The sequence below is a fragment of the Ursus arctos genome, unplaced genomic scaffold (assembly GCF_023065955.2).
Source record: "Ursus arctos isolate Adak ecotype North America unplaced genomic scaffold, UrsArc2.0 scaffold_30, whole genome shotgun sequence".
In the NCBI taxonomy this organism is placed as follows: Eukaryota; Metazoa; Chordata; class Mammalia; order Carnivora; family Ursidae; genus Ursus; species Ursus arctos.
In genome coordinates, this window is record NW_026622986.1 from 17,550,689 (window position 1) to 17,576,802 (window position 26,114).

Below are 26,114 nucleotides of genomic sequence, written 5' to 3' on the forward strand. Positions count from 1 at the left end.
ATCCGGGAGCTATCAAAAAAGAGGAAATATACCAGGATCCTCGAGGGAGTCATCAATTTTCCTGAAGCTAAGTTATTAAAAGAATTTCTTGTACATGGACTTCTATATAAGGGTCACTGGAAGACAAAATGGACACGTGTCCATGATGAGAATATTATAGCAAAGGCAGATTTCATATGCTATTGCTTAAAATGACAACTAAGTTGTATCTCAATCATTATGCACAACTAAGAGGCTAGACTACAGTAAACAACGGAAGCGGAGTTACCAACTACAGCTTTATTCTTCCAGGAAGCTTCCTAGCGAAAGAGAAAAGACAAAAAATGAAAGGTAAAAAATGTAAAGGGAAAGTAGACTCCATGGGAAAATTCAAAAATGTGTGTGAAGTGAGTGGGGGGAAAAAAAGCAAGTAGAAAGAACACACTAAAACATTAAAAAAGACCCTGGAAGAAATGGTAGAAGACCACATCACAAGCACAGAGTTAATTCCACTTAAAAACTACCTCTTCTCCTTCCTAGAACTCCAGTAAATGAGATAAAAGGACATAAAGCCACAAACAGAAAAAGAACATAAGACAACAGCTATAAAATTTCGGAAGCTAGAAAGGAGACAAGTAGTAAATGCTTAACAAATCAGAAAAGGTTGCTGTAGTAAGATAAGCCCAAAAGCAATGTATCTTAGACTATATAGCAGCAACTGGAGGAATTCTAGGTACCAGGCATCAGAGCTGGGGAGTCATACATGCACAGTGGTGCTATATGTATCCAAAAGGAATGGGTTCAGGTGAAGCTAAAAACAGGAGAGAGAGGATACACTCTGAAAAACCACCAAAATTCCCACTAATCTCCTTCTCAACCACCCATCCTGGAAAACTGCAGAAAGGGTAAACAAGGAAATCTGGGTTTGGGGGTACCAGGCACAGCTGAGGAAAGGGGTACCATACCGAAAAATAAGTAACTGAAAATCTAACTGTAAATAGTGAAATTCCAGCAAACATCTGGCTCAAACAATATTGAATAATCAAGTTTATCAAAACCAAACAGATGATTGGAACATTTCCTTCTCAATAAGCTAACCCGCTGGTGGTCTCCAGTTAGATCATCTATAAGGAAGCCAATCAGCAACAATCCCCACCCACACGCACAGAGCTTCCAATCAACTCATCAGGAGTTTGTCTGAAATTCAAATATGTAGCTAAGAGTCACATTTTTTTTTTTTAAAGATTTTATTTATTTATTTGACAGAGATAGAGACAGCCAGCGAGAGAGGGAACACAAGCAGGGGGAGTGGGAGAGGAAGAAGCAGGCCCATAGCAGAGGAGCCTGATGTGGGACTCGATCCCAGAACGCCAGGATCACGCCCTGAGCCGAAGGCAGACGCTTAACCGCTGTGCCACCCAGGCGCCCCAAGAGTCACATTTTTAAACAAGGTCTCTAACAAGACAGGCCAAAACAATGGTACAAAGAAATTCTGGGTAAAAGAGTCCCAGGAGCAGACAAAAACTTCAGAGACCTAAAACAAAACAAAGCAAAACCTTCTGACAAATATCCTCACAGTTAAGAGAAAAACTGCATCCAAAAGATATTCCATACTCATGGAATGGAAGAACCAACATTGTTAAAAGAACCTCACTACCCAAAGCAGGTCACAATCTGTAACAAAATACCAACATGTTTCACGTAACTACAATAAAGCTAAAATTGGTATGGAACCACAAAGATTCCAAATGGCCAAAGCAATCTTGAGAAAGAAGACCAAAGCTGGAGGTTATCACAATCCCAGATTTCAAGATATACAATGCTATAATAATCAAAACAGTATGGTACTGGTGCAAAAACACACACACATATCAGTGGAACAGAATAGAGAGCTCAGAAATAAACCCAAGCTTTTATGGTCCATTAATCTACAACAGAAGAAGAAAGAATATACAATGGGGAAAAGACATTTTTTTCAACAAACGGTGCTGGGTAAACTGGACAGCTACATGCAAAAGAACAAAATTGGACCACTTTCTTAGTTACACAAAAATAAACTCAAAATGGATTAAAGACCTAAATGTGAGACCTGAAACCCGAAAACTCGTAGGAGAAAACACTGGCAGTTAATATCTTTGACATCAGCCATAGAAACATTTTTCTAGATAGGTCTCCTCAAGCAAGGGAAACAAAAGCAAAAATAAATCATTGGACTACATCAAAATAAAATGCTTTTGCACAGCAAAGGAAATCTTCAACAAAATGAAAAGGCAACCCACTGAATGGGAGAAAGTATCTGGAGATGATGTTATCAGATAAGGGATTAATATCCAAAATATATAAAGAACAGAAGCACCTGGCTGGGAGGTAGGTGACAATCTCAGGGTCATGAGTGTGGAAACTACTTAAAAAAATAAAAAATAAAAAAGATATACAAAATTAAAAAAAAAAAAAGAACTACAACTCAACACCAAGATATCCAATTAAAAAGTAAGCAGGGGGAAAAAAGAGCAGAGCTGGGGCACCTGGGTGGCTCAGCTGGTGGAGCGTGGGACTCTTGATGTCAGAATCATGAGTTCAAGCCCCACGTTGGGTATAGAGATTACTTAAGAATAAAATGTTTAAAAAAAAAAACGGGTACCTAAAATAGATATTTTTCCAATAAGACATACAGATGGCCAATAAACACATGAAAAGATGCCCAACATCATTCATCATCAGGAAAATGTAAATTAAAACCACAGTGAGATAGCACTTTACACTAGTCAGAATGGCTAGTATCAAAAACACAAGAAATAACAAGGGCTGGCAAGGATATGGAGTAAAGATAACACTCGTGCAGTTGCTAGGAGAATAAACTGGTACAGCCATTGTGGAAAACAAAATGGAAGTTCCTCGAAAATTAAAAGCAGATTACCACGGGGAACCTGGCGACGGACACTTGATTTCGGCTCAGGTCACGATATCAGGGTTGTGAGATCAAACCCTGCATCAGGCTCCACACTCAGCAGGGGATCTGCTTGAGATTCTCTTTCCCCATTTGCCCCTCCCCCAACTTGAGCACGTGCTCTCTCTCTCAAAATAAATAAATATTTTTTAAAAATAGATTAGTAGATTATCTAGTAATTCCACTACTGAGTATTTACCAAAAGAAAATGAAAACAATATGCACCTTTATGTTTATTGCAGCATTATTTAAAATAACCAAGATATATGGGGCGCCTGGGTGGCGCAGTCGTTAAGTGTCTGCCTTCGGCTCAGGGCATGATCCCAGCATTCTGGGATTCTGCTAGGAGCCTGCTTATTCCTCTCCCACTCCCCCTGCTTGTGCTCCCTCTCTCGCTGGCTGTCTCTCTCTGCCAAATAAATAAATACAATCTTTAAAAATAAATAAATAAATAACCAAGATATAGAAGCAACTCAAGTGTCCATGGATAAAAGAATAAAGAACATGTAGTGTGTCTACACACACATACACACACACAATGAAGTATTACTGAGCCATAAAAAAAGAATAAGATCTTGCCATTTGCAAAAACAGGGATGGATCTAGAGAGTATTATCCTAAGTGAAATAAGTCAGAGAAAGACACATACCACATAATTTTGTTTTTATAAGGGATCTAAACACAACAAATGAATGAACAAAGAAAATAAGCAAAAACAGACCCATAAATACAGAAAACTGGTGGCTGCCTGAGGGAATGGGCAAAATGGGTGCGGGGGAGGGGGGGAGGTTCAGGCTTCCAGTTATGGAATGAATAACTCACAGGGATGAAAAGGCACAGCATAAGGAATACAGTCAGTGATTGTGTAATAGCATTATACAGTGACAGATGATAGCTGTACTTGTGGTGAACATAGCATACCATAGAGAGTTGTGGAATCACTATGTTGTACACCTGAAACTAATGTAACATTATGTGTCAATTACACTTCAATTAAAAAAGAAAAAAAGATATGCATCCAAGAAATAAAAACGGAAGGAAAAAATAAAGAACAGAGAGTATGAAAGAGCCCTTGGAAAGTAAAAGTATAACAGACTTTAGAAATTTAGGTGAAGGGTTAGAAGACAAAGTAAGGAAGTGCCTCAGAAAGTAGGGGGAAAATAGATAATTTAAACACAAAATATTGGGGCACCTGGGTAGCTGTCATTAGGCATCTGCATTTCGCTGAGGTCATGATCCCCGGGTCCTGGGATCGAGCCCCACATCAGCCTCCCTGCTCAGCAGGAAGCCTGCTTCTCCCTCTCCCACTCCCCCTGCTTGTGTTCCCTGTCTGACTGCCTCTCTCTATCAAATAAATAAATAAAATCTTTAATAAACACAAAATATTAAAAATTGAAAAATTTAAAAAAATTTTTACCATTAACTGAACTTATGTTCCCTAACGTGATTTACCAAATCAAAAGGGCCACTGTGTGCCCAGTACAATACACTACCATGAAAAATATCAGAAATAACCTTGATTAAAAAAAAAAATTCAGAGAAAACAATCATGTACAAAGTATCAGAAATCAGAACTTTACTGGGTCTCGAACAGAAACACTGAACCTAAAAAGCAAATACCCAAAATTCTGAAAGAAAATGGTTTCTAGGGGCACTTGGGTGGTCCGTGGGTGAAGTGTCTGCCTTCAGCTCAGGTCATGTCCCAGGGCCCTGGGATAGAGCCAAGCACTGGGCTCCCTGCTCAGTGGCGAGCCGACTGTTCCCTCTCCCTCTATCCCTCCCCCCTGCTCATGCACTCTCTCTCTGTTTCTCAAATAAATAAAATCTTAAAAAAAAAAAATTTATTTCCAACCAAGAATTCTATATTCAGCCAAATTATCAATCAAGATGGTAAAGCTACCAATTTTATCAAGCATACAAAACATTTAAAAAATTATTTCTCACACACCATTTCCTGTGAAGCTACTAGAGGTGTCCACCAAAACAAGAAAATAAACCACTAAAGATGAAGAAACACAGGAGTGAAGTATTATAAAACAGAATCCAAAATAAGCAAGAAATAAAGAAACTCCCAAGATGGGGCGCCTGGGTGGCTCAGTCGTTAAGTGTCTGCCTTCAGCTCAGGGCGTGATTCCAGAGTCCTGGGATCAAGCCCCACATCAGGCTCCTCTGCTGGGAGCCTGCTTCTTCCTCTCCCACTCCCCCTGCTTGTGTTCCCTCTCTTGCTGGCTGTCTCTCTCTCTGTCAAATAAATAAATAAAATCTTTATAAAAAAGAAAAAAGAAATTCCCAAGATGACAGTGAAGGAAAGATAAAGAGAAATCAGCCCAGATGACAGCAGGGAGATGGTACCCAGAAGGTGTACTAGCTTAAAAAAAAAAAAGAAGGAAGAGGGAAAAATTGAAGAGGAGGGAGAGGAGGCAGAAGAGGGAAAAGGAGAGGCAGAAGAGGAGAGAAGAGGAGGGGGAGGGAAAGAGAAAGAAGAGGGAGGAAGAGGGAAGGAGAGGGGAAGAAGATGGAAAGAGAGGAGGAGAAAAAAGGGAGGAGAGAGAGAGGAAAAGGAAAAGTGAATTCATGGAAAATTTTATTAATAGACTACCTGATTCATTAATCATTTGGAAGATTATATGAAGAAGTAACTAGAGGATATACAAAGATTCAGCCTTAAAGAATATAAAAGGACACCTGGGTAGCTCAGTCAGTTAAGCGTCTGCCTTTGGCTCAAGTCATGATCCCAGGGCTGGGGATCAAGTCCCTCACTGGGCTCCTTGCTCAGCGGGGAGCCTGCTTCTCCCTCTGCCTGCCACTCCCCCTGCTTGTGCTCACTCTCTTTCTTTGGTCTCTTTGACAAAGTCTTAAAAAAAAATGCAATAAGATTTTTATTAAGGTATTTTTAAAAAAAAAGAATATAAGGAAACTGAAAATACAAAAAGATTACTAATCCCAGGGAAATTAAAAAAAAAAAAATCAGTATACTTTTGGCTCACAAATAAACAAAACATTTAAATAGTAATAATAGTGTATATATTACCGTTTAACACCACTGACTTAATTAAAATTTGTGATATGCTGAAACGCAACTACTAAAACTGATGCTGCTTATAGGGGTGCCTGGCTGGCTCAGCTGCTTAAGTGTCTTAGGCTCAGGTCATCATCTCGGGATCCTGGGATGCAGCCCATGGCAGGCTCCCTGCTCAGCGGGGAGTCTCCTTCTTCTCCCTCTGCCCCTTCCTCCCACTTATGTACACGTGCTCTCTCTGACAAAATCTTTTTAAAAAATTTTTTTAATAAACTTTAGAAAACAATAGCTCCTTATACATACGAGAAGGAGCAGTCAAAAGAAGCTCCTTCTGGGGGCGCCTGGGTGGCGCAGTTGTTAAGCGTCTGCCTTCAGCTCAGAGCGTGATCCCGGTGCTCTGGGATCAAGCCCCACATCGGGCTCCTCCACTAGGAGCCTGCTTCTTCCTCTCCCACTCCCCCTGCTTGTGTTCCCTCTCTCGCTGGCTGTCTCCCTCTCTGTCAAATAAATAAATAAAATCTTTAAAAAAAAAAAAAAAGGGGGGTGCCTGGGTGGCACAGCGGTTAAGCGTCTGCCTCCGGCTCAGGGCGTGATCCCAGCGTTACGGGATCGAGCCCCACATCAGGCTCCTCCGCTATGAGCCTGCTTCTTCCTCTCCCACTCCCCTTGCTTGTGTTCCCTCTCTCGCTGGCTGTCTCTATCTCTGTCAAATAAATTAAAAAAAAAAAAAAGGCTCCTTCTGGGGAATGAGTTTAGGGTTCAAGAGTCAAGCAGCAAGGTACTGTTTTGTGTGAGAGAAGTTTTCAGTAATACCTACTCTGACTATGCAGTTATCACTCTGATAAACACAGAAATTAAATCTTAAAAATAAAATCTAAACTAAAAAAAGGAATAAATAGATACCATACGCTGAGCAAAGTATCCATATATTCCTATGATTTCATTTCTCTTCGTAGTTGCATAGGCAGGTTAGAAAAGGATAAAACAAGTATTAAGCACCTATGTCACATCAGACATTATGCTAGGCTTTTCTCACAGTAAAAGAAGAATCAAGAGACAACAGAAATTGGCCATTTACTATTTTGTCTATGGTGGTAAGCACTAAATCTGTTAACTTTCTAAAAGCACCTCTTAAAGCTACAAAGGCAAATATTAGATATGAATCAGCAACAGGAGAAAAAATGCTAGCAGATGTTTAACTCTGAGTTCTATTTAAAGTATACAAGCTAAACAGCTTGTACAGAAATAAAGTTATATATGAAATTTTAAAACTGCAACTGCCTTCCTGAACTCAGAAATCAAAGATAAATAAACTTGAAAACAATTTTTAATTATGTAGATAAAGGTCAATCTCCAGGTAGCAGAAATTTTAAAAAGCTAAAAAAATGAACATGAGTTGAAGCTGAGGCAGTTAATGAAGATATCAGATCTAATATATATACCCTAGAGATTGGAACTGACTATGACTCTAGCACAGACCCTAGATACACACACACACACACACACAAAGTTCTAACTGGGTTCCCTGCATAAGGACAGGAGCTACTAAAGGCCTATTACACAACCAAAGGGGAATCTATCCTAGAAAAACATTACCTAGACCAATAAGACTAGAGAATGGGCACTGAAGTGAGATGCTGGTTCTGGACATGAGCAGAGGGGTCACTCTAGAAAAACCAGAAACTCAAGCCTATGCTGAGAGTGTGTGGGGCCCAAAATCCATCATCTAAAGTGTACCAGATTCCAGTCAAAAAACAAACTTAAAAATTAGTCTGGAGCAGTGAACTCCATTACGCAAACTCTGACAGAGTCTGCTGGTTACTAACCCCAAAACCATTCTACCGTTTTCCCTCCTAACAAAATGCCAATTTTATTCAGTTCTTCAACTGACCCATATTTTGAAATCCAACAATTTAAAGTCAGTAAAATTAACCATAATTCGTTGACTGGGAGTTCAGGAAAACATAAGAGAAGAAGTCAGCTGGGAGGAAAACCACTTTTAACTTTACCATCCACCCCCCCCCCCCCCGCCTTCTGCCTGGAACTTCTTCTGCAGGTCACGATGACTGCAGTTCCAGCTGCCATGCTCTAACTATGGGACAATCCTGAAAATGAAAACCATGTGCTAAGGTTGGAGGACAAAAAAGCCTGACCCCTAAAGATGTCACAGTTGTCAAAAAAGCTTTAGAAGGCCTTTTGAACTCCTTTTAGATGAAAGAATTTGTAAATTTGCAAATTTCTAATTTGCAGAAGCTACTGTAATCTGGTCTTTGTTAGGGGCCAAACATGTTCTTCAGAGGCAGCAAATGCACAGAGCCCCCCCCCCAACAGGAACATCTTCACTGTGTTCCTAGAGGAACAGGAATCCACAGAAGACAATAACTCCTGAGAATTAGCTCACAACCAAAAATTACAAAGAATATGAAGATGTCTACCACCAGACTTAACAAACATAAACAAATGAAAAAATTCTAAAATCCTTGGTAAGTATTAAAATAAGTTTTTTTTTAGTAAGCTCTATGTCCAATGTGGGACTTGAACTCACGACTGTGAGATCAAGAGTCACGTGCTCCACCAAGTGACCCAGCCAGGTGTCCCTAAAATAAGTATGTTTTAAATGTTCAAATAATAAAGGAATATCATCCATAAGGCAGTAACAGCAAAATATTATGAAAAAAAAAGCAAATTAAAAAATAAAATAGGAATTGTAGATATGATTTACTCAGAAAAGAAATTCACTGATTGGGTTAACAATAAGCATAAATTTAAAGACAGAGCTAAAGAGATTACCCATAATGGAAAGAGAAAATAGAAAATATGAAAGAGAAATTAAAAGACATGAAGAGGGGCACCTGGGTGGCTCAGTCGGTGAAGCATCTGCCTTCACCTCAGGTCATGATCCCAGCATCCCGGATCAAGCCGAGGCCGGCCTTCCCGCTCAGCGGGGAGTCTACTTCTCCCTCTCCCTGTCCTTGATTGCAAGAGCGCTCGCGCGCTCGCACTCTTTCTCTCTCTCTCTCTCTCTCTCTCTCTCTCTCTCGTGCAAGTGTGTGCTCTCTCTCTCTCCGCGCGCGCTCTCTCTCCCTTTCAAATAAATAAATAAAATCTTTAAAAATTTTAAAAATAATAAGAGACATAAAGAAAAGAACAAGAATCCCAAGCACGTATCTAAGTAACAGTTCCAGACAAAAATTAAATGAGGTGATACTTGGAGAGCAGAAAATTTTCCAAGATGGAAAAAAAAAAACGGAGTCCACAGAATGAGAAAGCAAATCAATCCTGAAGCAGGATAAGCACTGTATCATAAGATTTTCTATTTACTACAATTAGATACCAGAAGACAAATTAGAATAAAATCTTTACTTACAGGAAAATCACTATGACTCTAGAACTCAAACTAGCATAGAAGAGAGCAAAGTAATAACATTCTTAGACATAAAAAGATTAATATAGCTTGCTTACTACTTACTAGGCAAAGACTCCAGAGGGGAACCCTAGAACTATGTAATAATTAACAAGAAAGAAAGAAGAGAAAAGAAAAGAAAAGAAAAGAAAAGAAAAGAAAAGAAAACCCATAAACTGAGTTGAGCAAAACTTCAGTAATGTTAGGTCTAAATTACAAATATCTATTAAAAAACAACTGGGGCACCTGGCTGGCTCAGTCAGTAAAGCATGTAACTCATGACCTCAGGGTTCTAAGTACAAGCCCCATGCTGCGTATAGAGCTTACTTTAAAAAAAAAAAAAAAAAAAAATTAAATTTAAAAAATTTTTTAAAAACCACAACTACTAATTTGGGAGATTAAAAGTAAGGTGGAATTTGGGGCACCTGAATGGCTCAGTCAGTTAAGCGTCCAACTCTTGATTTCATCTCAGGTCACAATTTTAGGGTTGTGAGATCAAGCCCCACATTTGACTCATGCTGGGCAAGGAGCCTACCTGGGATTCTCTCCCTCTCACTCTCCCCATTCAAACAAACAAATAAATAGGGTGGAATTAAAATACAGACAACAATAACACAGATTTTGCCAGAGCAAAGGGGAATACAAGGCATCCTGAGATCTTGGGTTGTATTACTTTTTGACTCATTGAAAATATAAAGTATGCAAATTCAAATTTTAGGGCAATCACTAAAAGAAAAGAAATAGAATACATACTCTCCAAACAGCGCCTGGGTGGCTCAGTTGGTTAAGCATCTGCCTTTGGCTCAAGTCATGATTCCTGAGTCTCGGGATGGAGGCTCAGCAGGGAGTCTTTTTCTCCCTCTGCCCCTCACCCCACTTGTGTGCTCTCTCTCTCTCAAATAAATAAATAAATTTTTTAAAGTGTTTAAAGAAAGAAAAGGAATAAAGAACATTCAATCACTCTAATTGAAGGAAAAGAGAAAAAAAGTATGGTAAATAGAAAACAGAAAATAAAACTTTTGAAATAAGCCCAAATATACCAGTCACTACTATAAATGTAAACAAATTAAAACCTGCCTATTAATACAGACTCTCAGACTATATTTTTTAAAAACACCAAGCTTTGTGAGCACCTGGGTGGCTCAGTTGGTTAAGCATCTGACTCCTAATTTGATTTCAGCTCAGGTAATGATCTCAGGATTGTGAAATTGAGCCCCACCATCAGGCTCTGCACTGGGCATGGAGCCTGTTTAAGATTCTCTCTCTCTCCCTCTCCTTCTACTCCTCTCCCACTATCTCTCTAAAAAGGTAAATAAAAACACCAAGCTTCACTATGTCTACGAGTATGTTCACTGCAGCACTATTTGTGATTGTGAAAAATCAGAAACCTAAATGACAATCAATAAGGAAATTAAAGACAAAAATTAAGCTGTGGTACATTCTGTGACAAAATACTAAAAAGCAGACAAAAACAATGAACTGAGTATGTATTAATGCAGCTATGCCACAAGTTGCAGAACATATATACAATATGACATCATTCCTATAAAATAACACTAAATGATATTTATGAATACATACATCGGTATAAATATTAAAACACTGTGAGATACACACACACAGGAATATTATTTGGCCATAAAAAAGACGGAAATCATGCTGTTAGCAACAACACAGTTGGAGGGCACTGTGCTAAGTGAAACAAATCAGACAAATACAGATCTTCCTCAATATACAATGGAGTTCTGTCCCAATAAACCCGTAAGTTGAAAATATCCTAAGTTAAAAATGCATATAATACACCTATCAAATATTATAGCCTAGCCTAGTGTGAAATGTGCTAACACATGCATTAGCTTACAGCTGAGCAAAATCATCTTAACATGGAGCTTATTTTATAACAAAGTGTTAAATATCTTACATAATTTCCTGCGCTGAAAATGAAAAACAGAGTGCTTGTAAGGGTAGAGAATGGTTCTAAGTATATCTGTTGTTTGCCCTCCTGAATGAGTCGGCAGCTGACTGGCAGCATTTGGCTAGCTGCTGCTGCCCGCCATCACAAGTGTATTATGCTGCATATCAGTAGTCTGGGAAAAGATCAAAATATAAGATTTGAAATACGGTTTCTATTGAATACATACTGCTTTCACACCACTGTAAAATCAAAAACTCCTAAGTCAGGGAACATCTGTACTATATGACCTCACTTATATATGTAATCTAAAAGAACCAGTCTCATAGAAACAGAGAACAGAGTGGCTGTTGCCAAAGGCAGTGGATGGTTGGTGGGGAAAAACGGTGAGGTTGTCGATCAAAAGTAAAAACTTCCAGTTATACGGTAAATTCTGGGAATGGACTATAATGGTGACTATAATTAACATGGTGACTATATTAACAATACTGTATTGTATATATTAAAGCTGCTAAGAGTAAATCTTTTTTAAGTTTTGTGTGTGTGTGTGTGTGTGTGTGTGTGTGTGAGAGAGAATAAGCTTTACACCCAACATGGGGCTTGAACTCACAACCCGGAGATTAAGAATCCTATGCTCTACCAGCTGAGCTAACCAGGTGCCTCAAGAATAAATCTTTATTTTTTTTAAGATTTGTATTTATTTGGGGCTCCTGGGTGGCGCAGTCGTTAAGCGACTGCCTTTGGCTCAGGGCATGATCCCAGCGTTCTGGGATCGAGCCCCACATCAGGCTTCTCCACTAGGAGCCTGCTTCTTCCCCTCCCACTCCCCCTGCTTGTGTTCCCTCTCTCGCTGCCTCTCTCTCTGTCAAATAAATAAAAATCTTTTTTTTTTTAAGATTTTATTTATTTATTTGACAGACAGAGGCAGCCAGCGAGAGAGGGAACACAAGCAGGGGGAGTGGGAGAGGGAGAAGCAGGCTTCCTGCTGAGCAGGGAGCCCGATGCGGGGTTCGATCCCAGAACGCTGGGATCACGACCTGAGCTGAACGCAGATGCTTAACAACTGAGCCACCCAGGCTCCCCCTCAAGAATAAATTAACAGTTCTCATCAAAAGAAAAGAAAACTGAAGGGGCGCCTGGGTGGCTCAGTGGTTAAGCATCCGCTTCTGGCTCAGGTCATGATCCCAGGGTCTTGGGATCAAGCCCCATGTCAGGCTCCCTGCTCAGGAGGGAGCGTGCTTCTCCCTCTCCCTCTGACCCACCTCCCCACCCACCCAACACACCCCATCCCATTCTTGCACTCTTCCCCCCCTCTCTCTCTCTCAAATAAATAAATAAAATCTTAAAAAAAAAAAAAATTGCAACTATGTGAGAATGGATGTTAACTAAACTCACTGTAGTAATCATTTTGCAATATATACATATATATATATATATATATATATATATATCAATACATTGTATACTTTAAATCAATACAATGTTACAGGTCAATTATATCCCAACGAAACTGGAAAGAAAAAAGAGAAATGATCCCAACAGACACTAAAATGATAATGGATGACTCAGACTGGGGAAGATAACAAAAAGCATTTCAACTTAATTTTTTTGTTTCTTACTTTAAGGCGCCAGCAAGATTTGGGGAAAATATGAAGAATCCACCTTAGGGCACCTGGGTGGCTTAGTTGTTAAGTGTCTGCCTTCCGCTCAGGTCATGATCCCCTGATCAAGCTCCCTGCTCAGCAGGAACCATGCTTCTCCCTCTCCCACTCCCCCTGCTTGTGTTCCCTCTCTCACTGTCTGTCAAATAAATAAATAAAATCTTTGGGGGGAGGGGGGAGAATCCACCATAGTTCATTCTGGGTGGGGAATATTTATTTTATGTTCTATATTCATACCTATTTATGACAAATATACATTAATTTTACTAAATAAAATTAAATGTAAATACATAATAAAGTATATAGTTCAGATGGTTTTATAGATTCATAGTGATTTTTTTGTATTATATATCTTCATTAAGCAAAAATTAAAGAATAAAATGTGTGGAGGTGCCTGTGTGGCTCAGTCAGTTAAGCGTCTGCCTTCAGCTCAGGTCATGATCCCAGGGGGTCCTGGGATCAAGCTCCTTGATCGGTGGAGAGCTGGCTTCTCCCTCTCCCTCTGCCTGCCACTCCCCCTACCTGTGCACACTCTAGCTGTCAAACAAATAAATAAAATCTTTAAAAAATAAAATAAAATGTGCAACCCTAGGTCAATTCCTAAAATCTTGATTTACATTCCATCCAGCAGCTCTTTCCCAACAATGTTAAGAAGTGAGGAAGAACTACAATAAAAAGAGGAGAACAGTAAGAAAAAGTTACATGTCACATCCTGTAGAAAATGGTCTTTTCATTTAGAGCTGGATAGCAATACCTAAATAATGCAAATTCCGGGGCGCCTGGGTGGCTCAGTTGTTAAACGTCTGCCTTCGGCTCAGTGCCTGATCCCAGGATCCTGGGGTCAAGCCCCGCATCGGGCTCACTGCTCCATCAGGAGCCTGCTTCTTCCTCTCCCACTCTCCCTGCTTGTGTTCCCTCTGTCACTGGCTGTCTGTCTGCAAATAAATAAAATCTTTAAAAAAAAATTTTTAATAAATAAATAAATAAATAAAGCGAATTCTTGGGGCACCTGGGTGGCTCAGTCATTAAGCGTCTGCCTTCGGCTCAGGTCATGATCCCAGGGTCCTGGGATCCAGCCCCACATCCGGCTCCCTGCTCAGCGGGAAGCCTGCTTCTCCCTCTCCCACTTCCCCTGCTTGTGTTCCCTCTCTCGCTGTCTCTCTCTCTGTCAAATAAATAAAATCTTTTAAAAAATAAAATATAAATAAATATATAATGCAAATTCTTAATGGGCTTTTGACATTTTATTTTTTTGCACAATCCACTCCCACCATGTTTTCAAAGTAGAATATTTAAAATCTAACATATCCTCTTCATCCCCTTAAAAGTATATAAATATATAACATTTCTAATAAGTCTCTTCAGCCTGTGGTAATTAAGAACAAATACCCATAAAATACAAAATAGCCATGAGAGTTTTAACCTCTAACCACCAGACAGTGGTCACTAAACAGTGTTAAGCCTAATCAAAAATCTTCAGCATGGGGAGCATGGGTGGCTCAGATGGTTAAACACCTGCCTTCGGCTCAGATCATGATCTCCAGGTCCTGGGATTGAGCCCCACATCTGGTTCTCCCTCTCCCTCTCCCCCTACTTGTGTGCTCTCTCCCTCTCTTTCTCTTTCACTCTCTCAAATGAATAAATAAAATCTTTAAAGAAAAAATCTTCAGCAAAAATACATGTTCAATTGAGGTAAATAAAGCAATTCAAATGTTTCTCTTTTTTTTAAGATTTTATTTATTTATTTGACAGAGAGCATGAGAGAACACAAGCAGGGGGAGAAGAGGGAGAGGGAGAAGCAGGCTTCCCACCCGAGCAGTGAGCCTGATGCAGGGCTGGATCCCAGGACCATGGGATCATGACCGGAGCCAAACACAGATACTAAAACATCTGAGCCACCCAGGTGCCCCATCAAGCGCTTTTTCTGAACAATGAATGCCTAACTACAAAGAGTTTCCCTTAAAAACCAACAAAATTAGATCTCTTTTACTTTCCTCTTTCCTTACTTTTTCAATATTCAGCCTAATCCTGCAATCTCTACTCTCTCCAGTACCCTGTAACGAGAGTTCTGCCCAAACGAAGGAACTACAACTGTGGTCTCAGAAACTTTTCTCAGTTCTTCAGCATCCTTACAGTGATGTCGCTATCAACTATTCTTTTTTGAGAAACCAACTGTCTGTTACTACTGCAGGTTCTCCTTTCCTGACAGTTCAGTTTCCATCCTTGGTAACTTGTTCTCTTACTCTCCCCAAATGTGGATATTCGCCACAGCTGTCTTCGGTTTTCTTTTCTCCGGAAAAAAAAAAAAATTATATATATATATATAGTATCACTTGATTTCCAGTCTTCCTTCTATGCAGCTCCAATTCTAACTTGACTCCATTCCTTTAATCCTAAATTTCCAATGAAAACTCCTAGCATCATCAAAACCAACATGTCCAAAACAGAACTTCCCTTATTCTTCAAATTTGCTGTCCTTTCTCTATTACCATTACTCTATGACTATTAATGGTATCACAACTCCAGTGATTAACCTTGATACTAAGAACTCTGATTATTCCCTTTACCCAATATCCATTTCTGTCATTTCATCCTTCAAAACGCTCCCTCCCTTCCTTTCTACTCTCACATTTTTAGTGTAATATCCTAAGTCTTTCAGTTTCTAACCTCCCCCTTCAAAACCATTCTATATACTCCAAACTACTTGTCTGAAATTACAACTTTATTATTCTGCCAAGGTACAAACAGCTAATAAATCCCTTCTCTGAGAAGTGAGCTATCCCAAACCCACAGACATCTCTCTGTGTCTAAGCAACCCTACTGTCCAGCCATGGTTAGTTGATCCAGAGCTAGGCACCTTACTGAAGCCAACCTGGTTTTTGGTTTTTGTTGTTTTTTTTAACCCAAAGGAACATGAGACTTAGAGTGAGATTTAGTGTCTTGAGACAGGAAATAGAAAATATCAGGAGCTGAAGTATGGCCACTTTCACCACAGGAGGCAATACCGAACATAATGGTTGAGAGCTTAATCATAGCCCAGCCCCCAACTAGATATGCATTTCTCTTAACTATGATGTCCTTATCCATAAAATGAGAAAAACAAAATACCTCAAAGGTTTGATAAGATGATTAAACCAGATAATTATTATAGAACATTTAACATAGAATCGACAGTGAACAGTGAGTAGCGGAGAAAACCTTCAGAGAGGAAAAGAATAAAGCAGACACATAAATAAAAGCAGAAATAAGATTAAAACTAATTCAGGGGCGCCTGGGTGGCACAGCGGTTAAGCGTCTGCCTTCGGCTCAGGGCGTGATCCCGGCGTTATGGGATCAAGCCCCACATCAGGCTCCTCTGCTAGGAGCCTGCTTCTTCCTCTCCCACTCCCCCCGCTTGTGTTCCCTCTCTCGCTGGCTGTCTCTATCTCTGTCAAATAAATAAATAAAATCTTTAAAAAAAAAAAAAAGATTAAAACTAATTCAATTCTTGGGGTGCCTGGGTGACACAGTCAGTAGAGATGTCAGGGTCATGAGTTCGAGCCCCACCCTGGCATAGAAATTATTTTTAAAATAAACAAAATGATAATTACCAAAAGGGAAGGATTTACTTTAAAAGTAAGACAAATTTGGGGTACCTGGGTGGCTCAGTTAGTTAAGTGTCCAACTCTCGGTTTCAGCTCAGTTCATAATCTCATGGGCTGTGGAACAGAGCCCCCGGCTGGCTCCTCGATCAGTGGGGAGTCTGCTTGAAAGATTCTCTCCCTCAGCCCCTCCCCTAGCTCAGGCTCTTGGACTGTCTAAAATAAATAAATGTATCTTTTTTTTTAAAAAAAAGATTTATTTGAAAGAGAGAGAGAGAGAGGGAGAAGCAGACTCCCTGCTGAGCACAGCACCCAATGTGGGGCTCTATCCCAGGACCCTGAGATCATGACCCAAGCCAAAGGCAGACACTTAACCAACTGAGCCACCCGGATGCCCTAATAAATAAATCTGTAAAAAAAAGATTAATTCATTTCCCTTTCTAAGTCATGAATACATTTCCATGTTAGACTTCTTGGCTTCCATATCCTTATATTAAAATGCCCTTGAGGTGCCTGACTAAGTCAGTAGAGCGCAAGGCTCTTGAACTCAGGGTTGTGGGTTCAAGCCCCTGCTCTGTGTAGAGATTACTTAAAAATAAAATCTTTCTGGGACGCTTGGGTGCCTCAGTCGGTTAAGCGTCTGCCTTCGGCTCAGGTCATGATCCCAGGGTCCTGGGATCGAGCCCGTATCGGGCTCCCTGCTCGGCGGGAAGCCTGCTTCTCCCTCTCACACTCCCCTTGCTTGTGTTCCCTCTCTTGCTGTCTCTATCAAATAAATAAATAAAATCTTTAAAAAATAATACAAAATAAAATAAAATAAAACCTCAAATGGGGGGCACCTGGGTGGCTCAGTCGGTTAAGTGCCTGCCTTCAGCTCAGGTCATGATCCCAGGGTCCTGGGACTGAGCCCCGCATCAGGCTCCCTGCTTAGTGGGGAGCCTGCTTCTCCCTCTCCAGCTTCTGCTCTCTGTCAAATAAATAAATAAAATCTTCAAAAAAAAAAAAAAAAACCACCTCAAATGGCCCCCATATCCTAAGAAATAAAGCCAAAATAAAATGTGTTCTTCAATATACCTTGTAAGATAACTACCTCAATTCACCTTGGTATCTTGGCCATACCCTCAGAAAGAATAAAGGAATTAAAAACAGGCAACAAGTGGCATTTAAGGCAAATAATACTGGCATTCTACCACACCCCACTCGCAGACCTCTTTATCTTCCCTCTTGATATCCACCTTCCTATTTTCTTTTTTTTTTTTTTTTTTTTTTAAAGATTTTATTTATTTATGTGACAGAGAGACAGCCAGCGAGAGAGGGAACACAGCAGGCGAGTGAGAGAGGAAGAAGCAGGCTCCTAGCAGAGGAGCCCGATGTGGGACTCGATCCCGGAACGCCGGGATCACGCCCTGAGCCGAAGGCAGACGCTTTAACGACTGCGCTACCCAGGCGCCCCTCCACCTTCCTATTTTCTAATCTTTTTCTGGCTTTGAATCTATTGTGACACCCACTGGAACAGCCTCACCTTACCATCACTGTTTACTAATGAATTAAGGCATAAGTTCCTTGGTTTGGTGACCCATCAACTCCAAAACCATAACATGCTACAAACAGGAAAAAAACAAAAAGGACCTATGCATACATCAAGCCCTGAAGTTTGTATTACTGATTTCATCCTCTACTTACTACTTCTCATTATTGTAATGCTAGTATACTATAATTCTGCTACAGTGCATTCTCACACACAGATGAAACACATGAACAGAATACTGCTCTGAGTCTCACAATCCTAGATAGGCTACTCAACCATTATTTCCAATCAAAAATTGCCTAGACAAAAATAAAAGCTTCCATGCTACATATGTAGGTAGCAGTTGAAAGGTTTGTTTTCTAACTCTGTGAAGTCACAGAGTTTCTAACTTTGGAAGTCAACACTTCCAAAAAAGAAGGAACTATTACATTGAAAATGGTAATACTTTTCTATGATTAATAAAGATTAAATCTATTTCTCCCTGATATTTCCGGAAGTTCAATTGAAAAAAACGCTTTGGGCCACAAAGAACAAATATATCTCCCTCATGACTTAGTTTACAGAAGTGTTCAGAAAGGTAGCCAGCCAAGCAAAAAAAGAAAATTTCTATGTTGCCTTGCTAAAAGGACTTAGTTTACAGAAGTGTTCAGAAAGGTAGCCAGCCAAGCAAAAAAAGAAAATTTCTATGTTGCCTTGCTAAAAGGACTGAATGTCTGAAAATACTGAGCATTCAAAGTTAAACTATACATGTGCTGATGCAGTAAAAAGAATATAGTGGTTAAACTCTTGTTTTTTTATTCATTAAACAGAACCTAGCAGAATTATCCCCCTTACTTCCTCATGTTCTACTGCCAATTTAACCCTTTAAAACAGTAGGCAGAGCTAAAGCCCAAATACAACTTTATGTTTTATCCATTCAAAGTATCCCTCACCATATACTTATGTGGTTCAATTTGTTTTTCAGTTTATAAAATTGATTTAAAACTGTTAAGTCAATATTTGGCCCAAATTCAATATTTGAACAAAAGACTGAAAACCCTTCAAACTGAAACATAAGTGTGTAGCGTCCTAAGCTACTCATTGAAGTATTTTAATGTTTTTGATAAACAGTTCTTACCACTCTGGCTGCTCTCTCCTGAGATTCACATTTCCTGCAAAACCATGGTCCAGTGGGTACTTGAACAATGCCATAGCAAGCTATTGGGAAATAAAAGATTTTAAAATGTTAAAAATTTTTAAATTATGGAAAATCAAATACCCTTCCAAAGCCCTCTTAAAATAATTACTTCAGACTATTCACATAAAAATACTCGTTTTGCAAAGAATGAAAACATTTTATATTTTTATTTACCACATTACCACCTAATAAAAATTGTATGACATTTTGGGGTTTTTCTTTTTAACATTTCATTTACTTGAGAAAGAGAGATAGAGAGAGAGAGAAGAGGAGCAATGGGGAGAGGGCGAAGGAGGCTCCCCGCTGAGCAGGGAGCTCAACATGGGGCTCGATCCCAGAGCCCTGGGATCATGACCTGAGCCGAAGGCAAATGCTTAACCAACTGAGCTACCCAGGCACTCCTGTAGGACATTTTAATAAAAACATTAAAAGACCAGCCTTTTGTTATTTTAAATAAGTATAAATTATACTTACTATTTTTTGATAGGAAGAATATTGACTAAAATTTAACACAGATTTTTTTACAAAGAATAACTCAGAAATTCATTCATTCCTATATCCTGCAATTTAAATAGCAAACATTTTAGATAAGTCGGAAAATATTTCCAAATCACCTGTCAAAATGAGCAAATATTGCAGAAAAGAAAATGAAATGTATTCTTAAATGTGACATGCTTCCATTTGTATAAATTGTCCAGAATAAGCAAATTAATAGAAAGTACACTAGTGGCTGCCTAGTGTTGAGAGAGTTGGGGAGAAATGGAGAGTAACTGTTAACGGGTCCAAGGTTTCTTGTTAGGTTATTGAGAATGCTCTAAAATTGGGGCACAGGAGTGGATCAGTTGGTTAGGAGTCTGATTCTTGATTTTGGCTCAGGTCATGATCTCAGGGTTGTGAGACTGAGCCTTGCCACCTGCTCGGTGCTGGGCATGGAGTCTGCTTAGGATTCTCTCTCCCCCTCTGTCCTCCCCCATCTTAAAAAATAAAGAAAAAAAAATATTCTAGAATTGTGTGGCAATTAGATGCAAAACTCTGTGAATGTACTAAAACCAGTAGATTGTACACTTTAAGTGGGTGAACTGTATGGTATATGAATCACATCTCAATAAAGCCATTATTTTAAAAAGCATAAATTTATTTCTAAAAATATGATGTGAATGTTCCAACAAGCAATTTTAGTAGATGTAAATCTCACTCTAGTTTAAAAAAAAGATTGATATTTAACTAACTCAAAACTGAAATGCTCCCAAAAACCTAGAACACTAATAACCAACTGACGGTTTTGCATGAGCTTGCTCAGAGGAATCCTGAAATATCTTAAATATTGGAAAACACTAAGAGAATATAAAACACAAATTTTTTAAAACCAAGTCGTAATTCCTTTTATAATTTGTAAATACATCAGTGTAAAAATGTCCTATCGGTCAAGAAACACTGCATCAATGTACAAAAACTTTTATTTTAACCCAGAAGTACTACTTCTCTACAAGAAAACTTAAAGCTTAAATTAATGTTTTCTATACTAGGAGATGACGTTACTTATTCAAACTCAGAATCCAATTCCTAAGAAATACCTCCACAAATGCCAGTGAACACTGTGATAGAAACGCTATGTATCAGGTCTAATACCCTAAAATTCAGTATCAACACACACTGTTCTCACTCCTTAAAAGGTGTGCAACTTTGGTGTTTGTCAAAAAACAAATGAGAATAACTGCACTCTGGTAATTCACTATTTCCTAAGTCTCCCTTACCCATTCTGAGATTTCATTCTATAAAGAATGCACTTTAGCCCCTTATGTTCAAGCTTCGTCTCATTTGATAATATCCTTTCCAATACACTACTAAATATGTGCATCACTCAATGCCAAATTGAGAAATGGGAAGCAGGGCGGGTTAGTGAGTAACAGGGAGAGTAGAAGAGCCACCCAAAAATTATCTAGGTTGTCTCCTTACCACATGAAATAGAAAAAGTGAGACACTTTAATGGCCAGAAAACTCTCTTACTCGTGTCTTTTTCGTAATATCCAAAAAACTCACCGAACGGAAACACCCAGAAATAAGCTAAGATGCTCCCCAAGTCACTGGCCGCACCACCACCTCCTCTTCTCTTCAGTCACTTAAGCTGAGGAAGTGGCCAGATGCAGCCTCAACAGCCTCATCCACCAGCCCCGGGCAGCTCAGCCAAGCCACTCCTGCAGCAGCACGACCGCGGCGGCGGAAGGCCACCGTCTTCTCCACAGGAAGCTCCCAGTCCGCAGGAAGCTCCCAGTCCGCAGGAGCAGGGTCTCCGCCAGAAAACTTGGGGTGCAGCAGCGGCGCCTCCCCTCCCTAATCTAAAGCGCCCAGGCAACCCCCCTGCCTCCGCGACCCGCCCCGGCGCAGCGAGTGGCATTCCCGAGCCTGACTCCATACCACAGGAAGTCTCCAGACACACTGCGGCAGACGGGAGCAGCCAGCGAAGGGGGAGGGGCCTCCACGATCCCACCCCAAACCCACGGCCACCGTGACTCCCCCGAGGGGCGCACACCCACCCACCGGGAGTGCAGGCCGCGGCCCCGCGGCCCCGCAACCCGCGCCCCTCCCCCCGCCTCCAACCACGGTCTCGGAAGTCTCCAGCCCCACGGCTCCGGGCGCAGGCGGCGGCCAAATGACACTTGAGAGAGTGAGCGCAGAATCACATGACAGTCCAGGCCACACGCACTTTCTCCCACATGCACAGCCCACACCCCCTCCGCCCCGCCGCGGACCCTCCGAGTCAATCCCGGGCCGCGGAACGGGGCGGGGGCGGGGGCGGGGCGGGGGGAGGGGCGGCAGGGGAACTGGCAGTTGCTGCCAAGGTGGGGGAAGCGGTGACGGTTGGGAGCAGGCCGGGTTCGGCCCGGCGGGCGGTTGGGTGTTTACCTTGATGCACCGCGACGCTGCAGCCGTGCCCGTCGCAATAAACCAGCGGGTTCTCGGCCCAGCCTCTCTCGTCTGAGCAAACGCAACAGCCTCCAATCATCTCCTTCATACTATGGGAGACCTCGTCCTCCAGTGACACGGGCCGGTCGCTAGAGACCATCTAAGAGGGAGTTGGGGGGGACCATTAAAAAACACATGCAAGCCAATTAGTGCTTCCCCCCGCAGAGCCACCCGCACCCCCGCTCCCTTCCCTACGTCCCCGGCCCCCGCCCGCCGCTCGGCCGCTCGCTCACTCGGGCTTTGCCGCTCAGTCACTCACGTTCCGCACAGGAGTCAGGAGCCATGTCCTTGCTGACTCCCCCCACCTCCCCTCCACCGCCTCCTCCGCCTCCTCCTCCTCCTCGTCTTCTTCCCTCCCCACCTCCACCCGGCCGCTAACGCTGGAGCCCGGAGAGGGCACACATAATCAAGTAGGCCTCCGCACAGGCGCACTGGGGGGGCTCCCGCTGGGCCAGGGGCAGCCAGGGAGGGGAAGGGGGCTGCGCTTCCTCCTCCGAGCGTCACTCGGCGTGCGCGCCCGCCCTGCGGCCGGCGAGAGGGAGAGGGCCCGGGAGAGGCAAGGCTTGCGTGCGCGCCGCCGCGTCCGGCCCGCAGCCCGGGCCTACCTCCCGGCCCCTTCCCCTCCCCCGCGCCGCTCGCAGCCGCCGAGGTGTGCTAGGGGGTGGGGGCGAGTGGAGCCGGCGGCGCGCTGAGGCCGGAACGAGCCAACGGGAGAACGCGGGGGCGCGCACGCGGGGGCGGGGACGTTGGGGCCGCCTGCTGCAGCGCCGGTCGCGCGGGCTGAGCGTGCACGTCTTAAACGGGCCTCGGAGGGAGGGAGGGAAGGAGGACGCCGAAGACCGGCGGGGAAGCGTTTCTATCAGAGTAGCGGGGCGGGGGGGGGACTGACTCCCCTGGAGCATCTCCCCGCAATGAGACCCTACCTGCGACCCTTTTCCTCAAGAGCTGGCCCGTGGGTAGCAAGGGTAGGGCAAGTATGCCAGCTTCCAAGAAGGGTGCAGTGAAGCATGGCTTCCTGCAGTTGGCCGCGCTAACTTCACAGTGCTGCCGAAGCTTCTCCACCCATTAAATTCACATCCTGGACTCTACCCAAAGTTCACGCAGTGGAAGTGCCACCAGATCCGCAGCCCATTTACAAACCACATTGGCCCCAATGACAAATGAAAGTGCATCAAAGACTGAAGGTCAAAAGCCTGGGTTAGGGTAATACTCAAAGAGGGAACACCAAGGATACCTTCAGGTCGCTGTGTAGGAGTACAAATGGTTGTTAATCAAGAATTAGCAGTATAATGTGATGATCTGGAAAATGCAGTAATATGATACCAGAGGATGAAGGAACCCAAGTTCTACTCAGCCACCAAATGATAACACCAGGAGATAGCGGAGTCCAGGTTTGAGGATTTCTCTCATCTGGCTCTGTACTCCAAATTTACTCTTGAAAATTTAACGTCCCTTTTTTGATTTTTTAAGGTGATTTAAGTGGCAGAAAGATGGGAGCTCACTTCTCACATACAAATGGAAAATGGATTAGGCCTATCTAAATAGATTAATTAGCCAGATACCACGCAGTTTTGAGCTGTAAAATCTTCCACTGTTGCCCTATCCCCTATGTATCCTCGTAAGCCCAAGATTGATTTTAGGCAAGAAGTGTCTAATTATGAAAGTTTAGCATGAAATAGGAATATACATTGTTTAAATGACAGGCATACTTATAAAGTGAATTCATGGCTTTGGTTAATAACTTGTAGATACAAATTGGTTGTTTATCAGGAATTAGAAGTATAATGTGAAGATCTGGAAAATGCAGTTACTCAGCGCTAAAGGATGAAGGAACCCAAGTTCTCCCAGTCAGTCACCAAAAGATGACTGGTTTTATCTTTAAAAGCACTCCAAATGTTCTCATAAAGGGGGGGAAAAATGGTAACATGGCTGTTTTTTCCATTTCAAATTAATTGCTAGAAATCTATTTATGAATTATAATAGATATTACACAATGCAAGCATATGTTAGCAAACATACTCAAACATTCTAAAAGCTAAGTAAGATATCTACAATAATGGAAATCTACCAAAATTGTAAGGGAAAATTCACACTAAAGAGACACACAAAAATGAGAATTCTCTTTTAGCTGTTAGGTCATTAAGAGAACATGACAAAAAGATTACATACTTACACAATGCAAATTCTTTTTCGGGGTATGGCAACAATTAATAAATTTCTGAACATATAATAATTATGTTCTTAAAATGCCATTGATATTTGTAAAATTAAAACCACCTTCAAACAAAACTGTTTTGTGTGTCTTAACTATATATTTTATCTTTACCCTTTTACAAGGGATAGCATTTCGACGTCCAATTCCTGCTCAGGCTCAGACTTCCAATGAAGAGTAATTTTGAGTTAAAATCAATGTGAAACTTCCCTTCCCAAACACTGCAGTCAAACCTCAATGCACTAAATTATTTAATGCATTGGAGCCTAGTTATTGTAATAGAATTAATTTATATGTAAAGAAGGATGGGTACTTTATCCTATTCTGTAACACTTAATAAAAGAAATATAGGTAAACACTTCAAAATAAAGCACATTCATCATAAGAGATTTTTGAAATTTAGGAAAATAGAGAAAATACACTACTTCATAAGAACTGGCCTATATATAAAAAACAGCATCTGAAGCAGAAATTTTATTAAAGATGTACATATAAGTGTTGATGAAACATGTAAAATTATTTAAAAGTGGTATTTAACATGTTACATGTTGAATTATGAAAATTATAAGAAAAAATATAATGGGTGTAAATAGGCCACTCTAATTTCAACTCATGTACCAGATTTAGAACTTTTCTTATATATCAAAAGTGTAATATTTAATATATTTCCATAAAATATTAAGTGAGAAGGAGAATAATGGACATTATAAAACAGTTCAGATACACAGTTAATTATTTATTCATGCAGTAAATATTTATTGAACATTTACTGTGAGCCAGGGACTGTTTTGGATACAGGAAATATAGACGTGAGCAAGTTATATTTGTCCTTTGTGTGAGATATATACCCATTCACGCATATCTATCTAGAGAGAGAGACACACACACACAAACGTATACATGTATATGACAATTGACTGACCATGCTAATTCTCATATCTTAGAATGGATAAAACGTATCAATTGCCATAACTGTTAAAGTTCAAGTAAGTTTTTAAAAATACATGGTAATAGGGGGAAAAAGGTCCATGGGACTTATAAAATAACTTCATAGAAAAGGACAATTTCAATCTTAAAATAATGTTACCCTTTAAATCTGATTCCTCATTCTCAAAATACCCTTTGAAAAAGTATATGTAGTACCTGTAGAATAAAACAAAACCCTGTTGTCCCCAGTATTCTTCACATAATAGCAGCTAACTCAGTACTGGCTCATCTATTTCTCTGAACTAATCATCTGAGGCAAACCACAAAAAACTCAAGTAAAGTATTTTATGATGTAACCTCTAACCCTACTATAATGGAAAACTGTATTTTTTTTTCTTTATGGGTAATATATCTTCTTATAATTTTCTTTATTCCTCAACCTAGGGACCAAATTTTTGGATTTCCTTTTCAATAACCATTTACGTAAGTAGATACTATGAAAGAAATATTTAAAACCAAATTCGGTTCATAGGTTGGTATTGCTTGTATTTATCCCCCTTTTAAAATAAAGTTTTATTTCCCTTCTTGTTTGTGCACATTGTATTTAGTCTATTATATGCATTGTTGAGGTATATTTCTATAATGAGGTATAGAAATTGAGGTATATTTCTATAATGTTAAGACTAAATGCATTTTCCTTAACTCAGATTCTTGACTTCCACAAAGTGTTTAAAATTCTGCATTGGCTCTGATACTAAGGTTTTAAAACAAAAAGCAATTGATACCAAGGTTTTAAAACAAAAA

General features: G+C 40.7%; 1 protein-coding gene across 20 annotated transcripts in view; it reads right to left on the minus strand.

Annotated features, from left to right (window-relative positions):
- Window positions 1-22,812, minus strand: part of MLLT10 (MLLT10 histone lysine methyltransferase DOT1L cofactor) — a 232,109-nt gene extending 209,297 nt beyond the window's left edge. For 5 of the 20 annotated variants that reach the window (XM_057304622.1, XM_048219379.2, XM_057304619.1 and 2 more), the window contains exons 1-3: window positions 22,405-22,809; window positions 22,112-22,271; window positions 19,148-19,227 (exon numbers count right to left, since the gene is read on the minus strand). In XM_057304622.1, the coding sequence (XP_057160605.1) occupies window positions 19,148-19,227; window positions 22,112-22,271 (240 nt within the window). In that variant the 5' untranslated portion in view covers window positions 22,405-22,809. Of the gene's footprint in view, window positions 1-19,147; window positions 19,228-21,247; window positions 21,735-22,111; window positions 22,272-22,404 lie in introns of those variants that run through there. The other 15 variants (XM_057304611.1, XM_026478961.4, XM_026478956.4 and 12 more) reach the window with 12 other exon arrangements.
- Window positions 22,813-26,114: the final 3,302 nt, after the last annotated feature.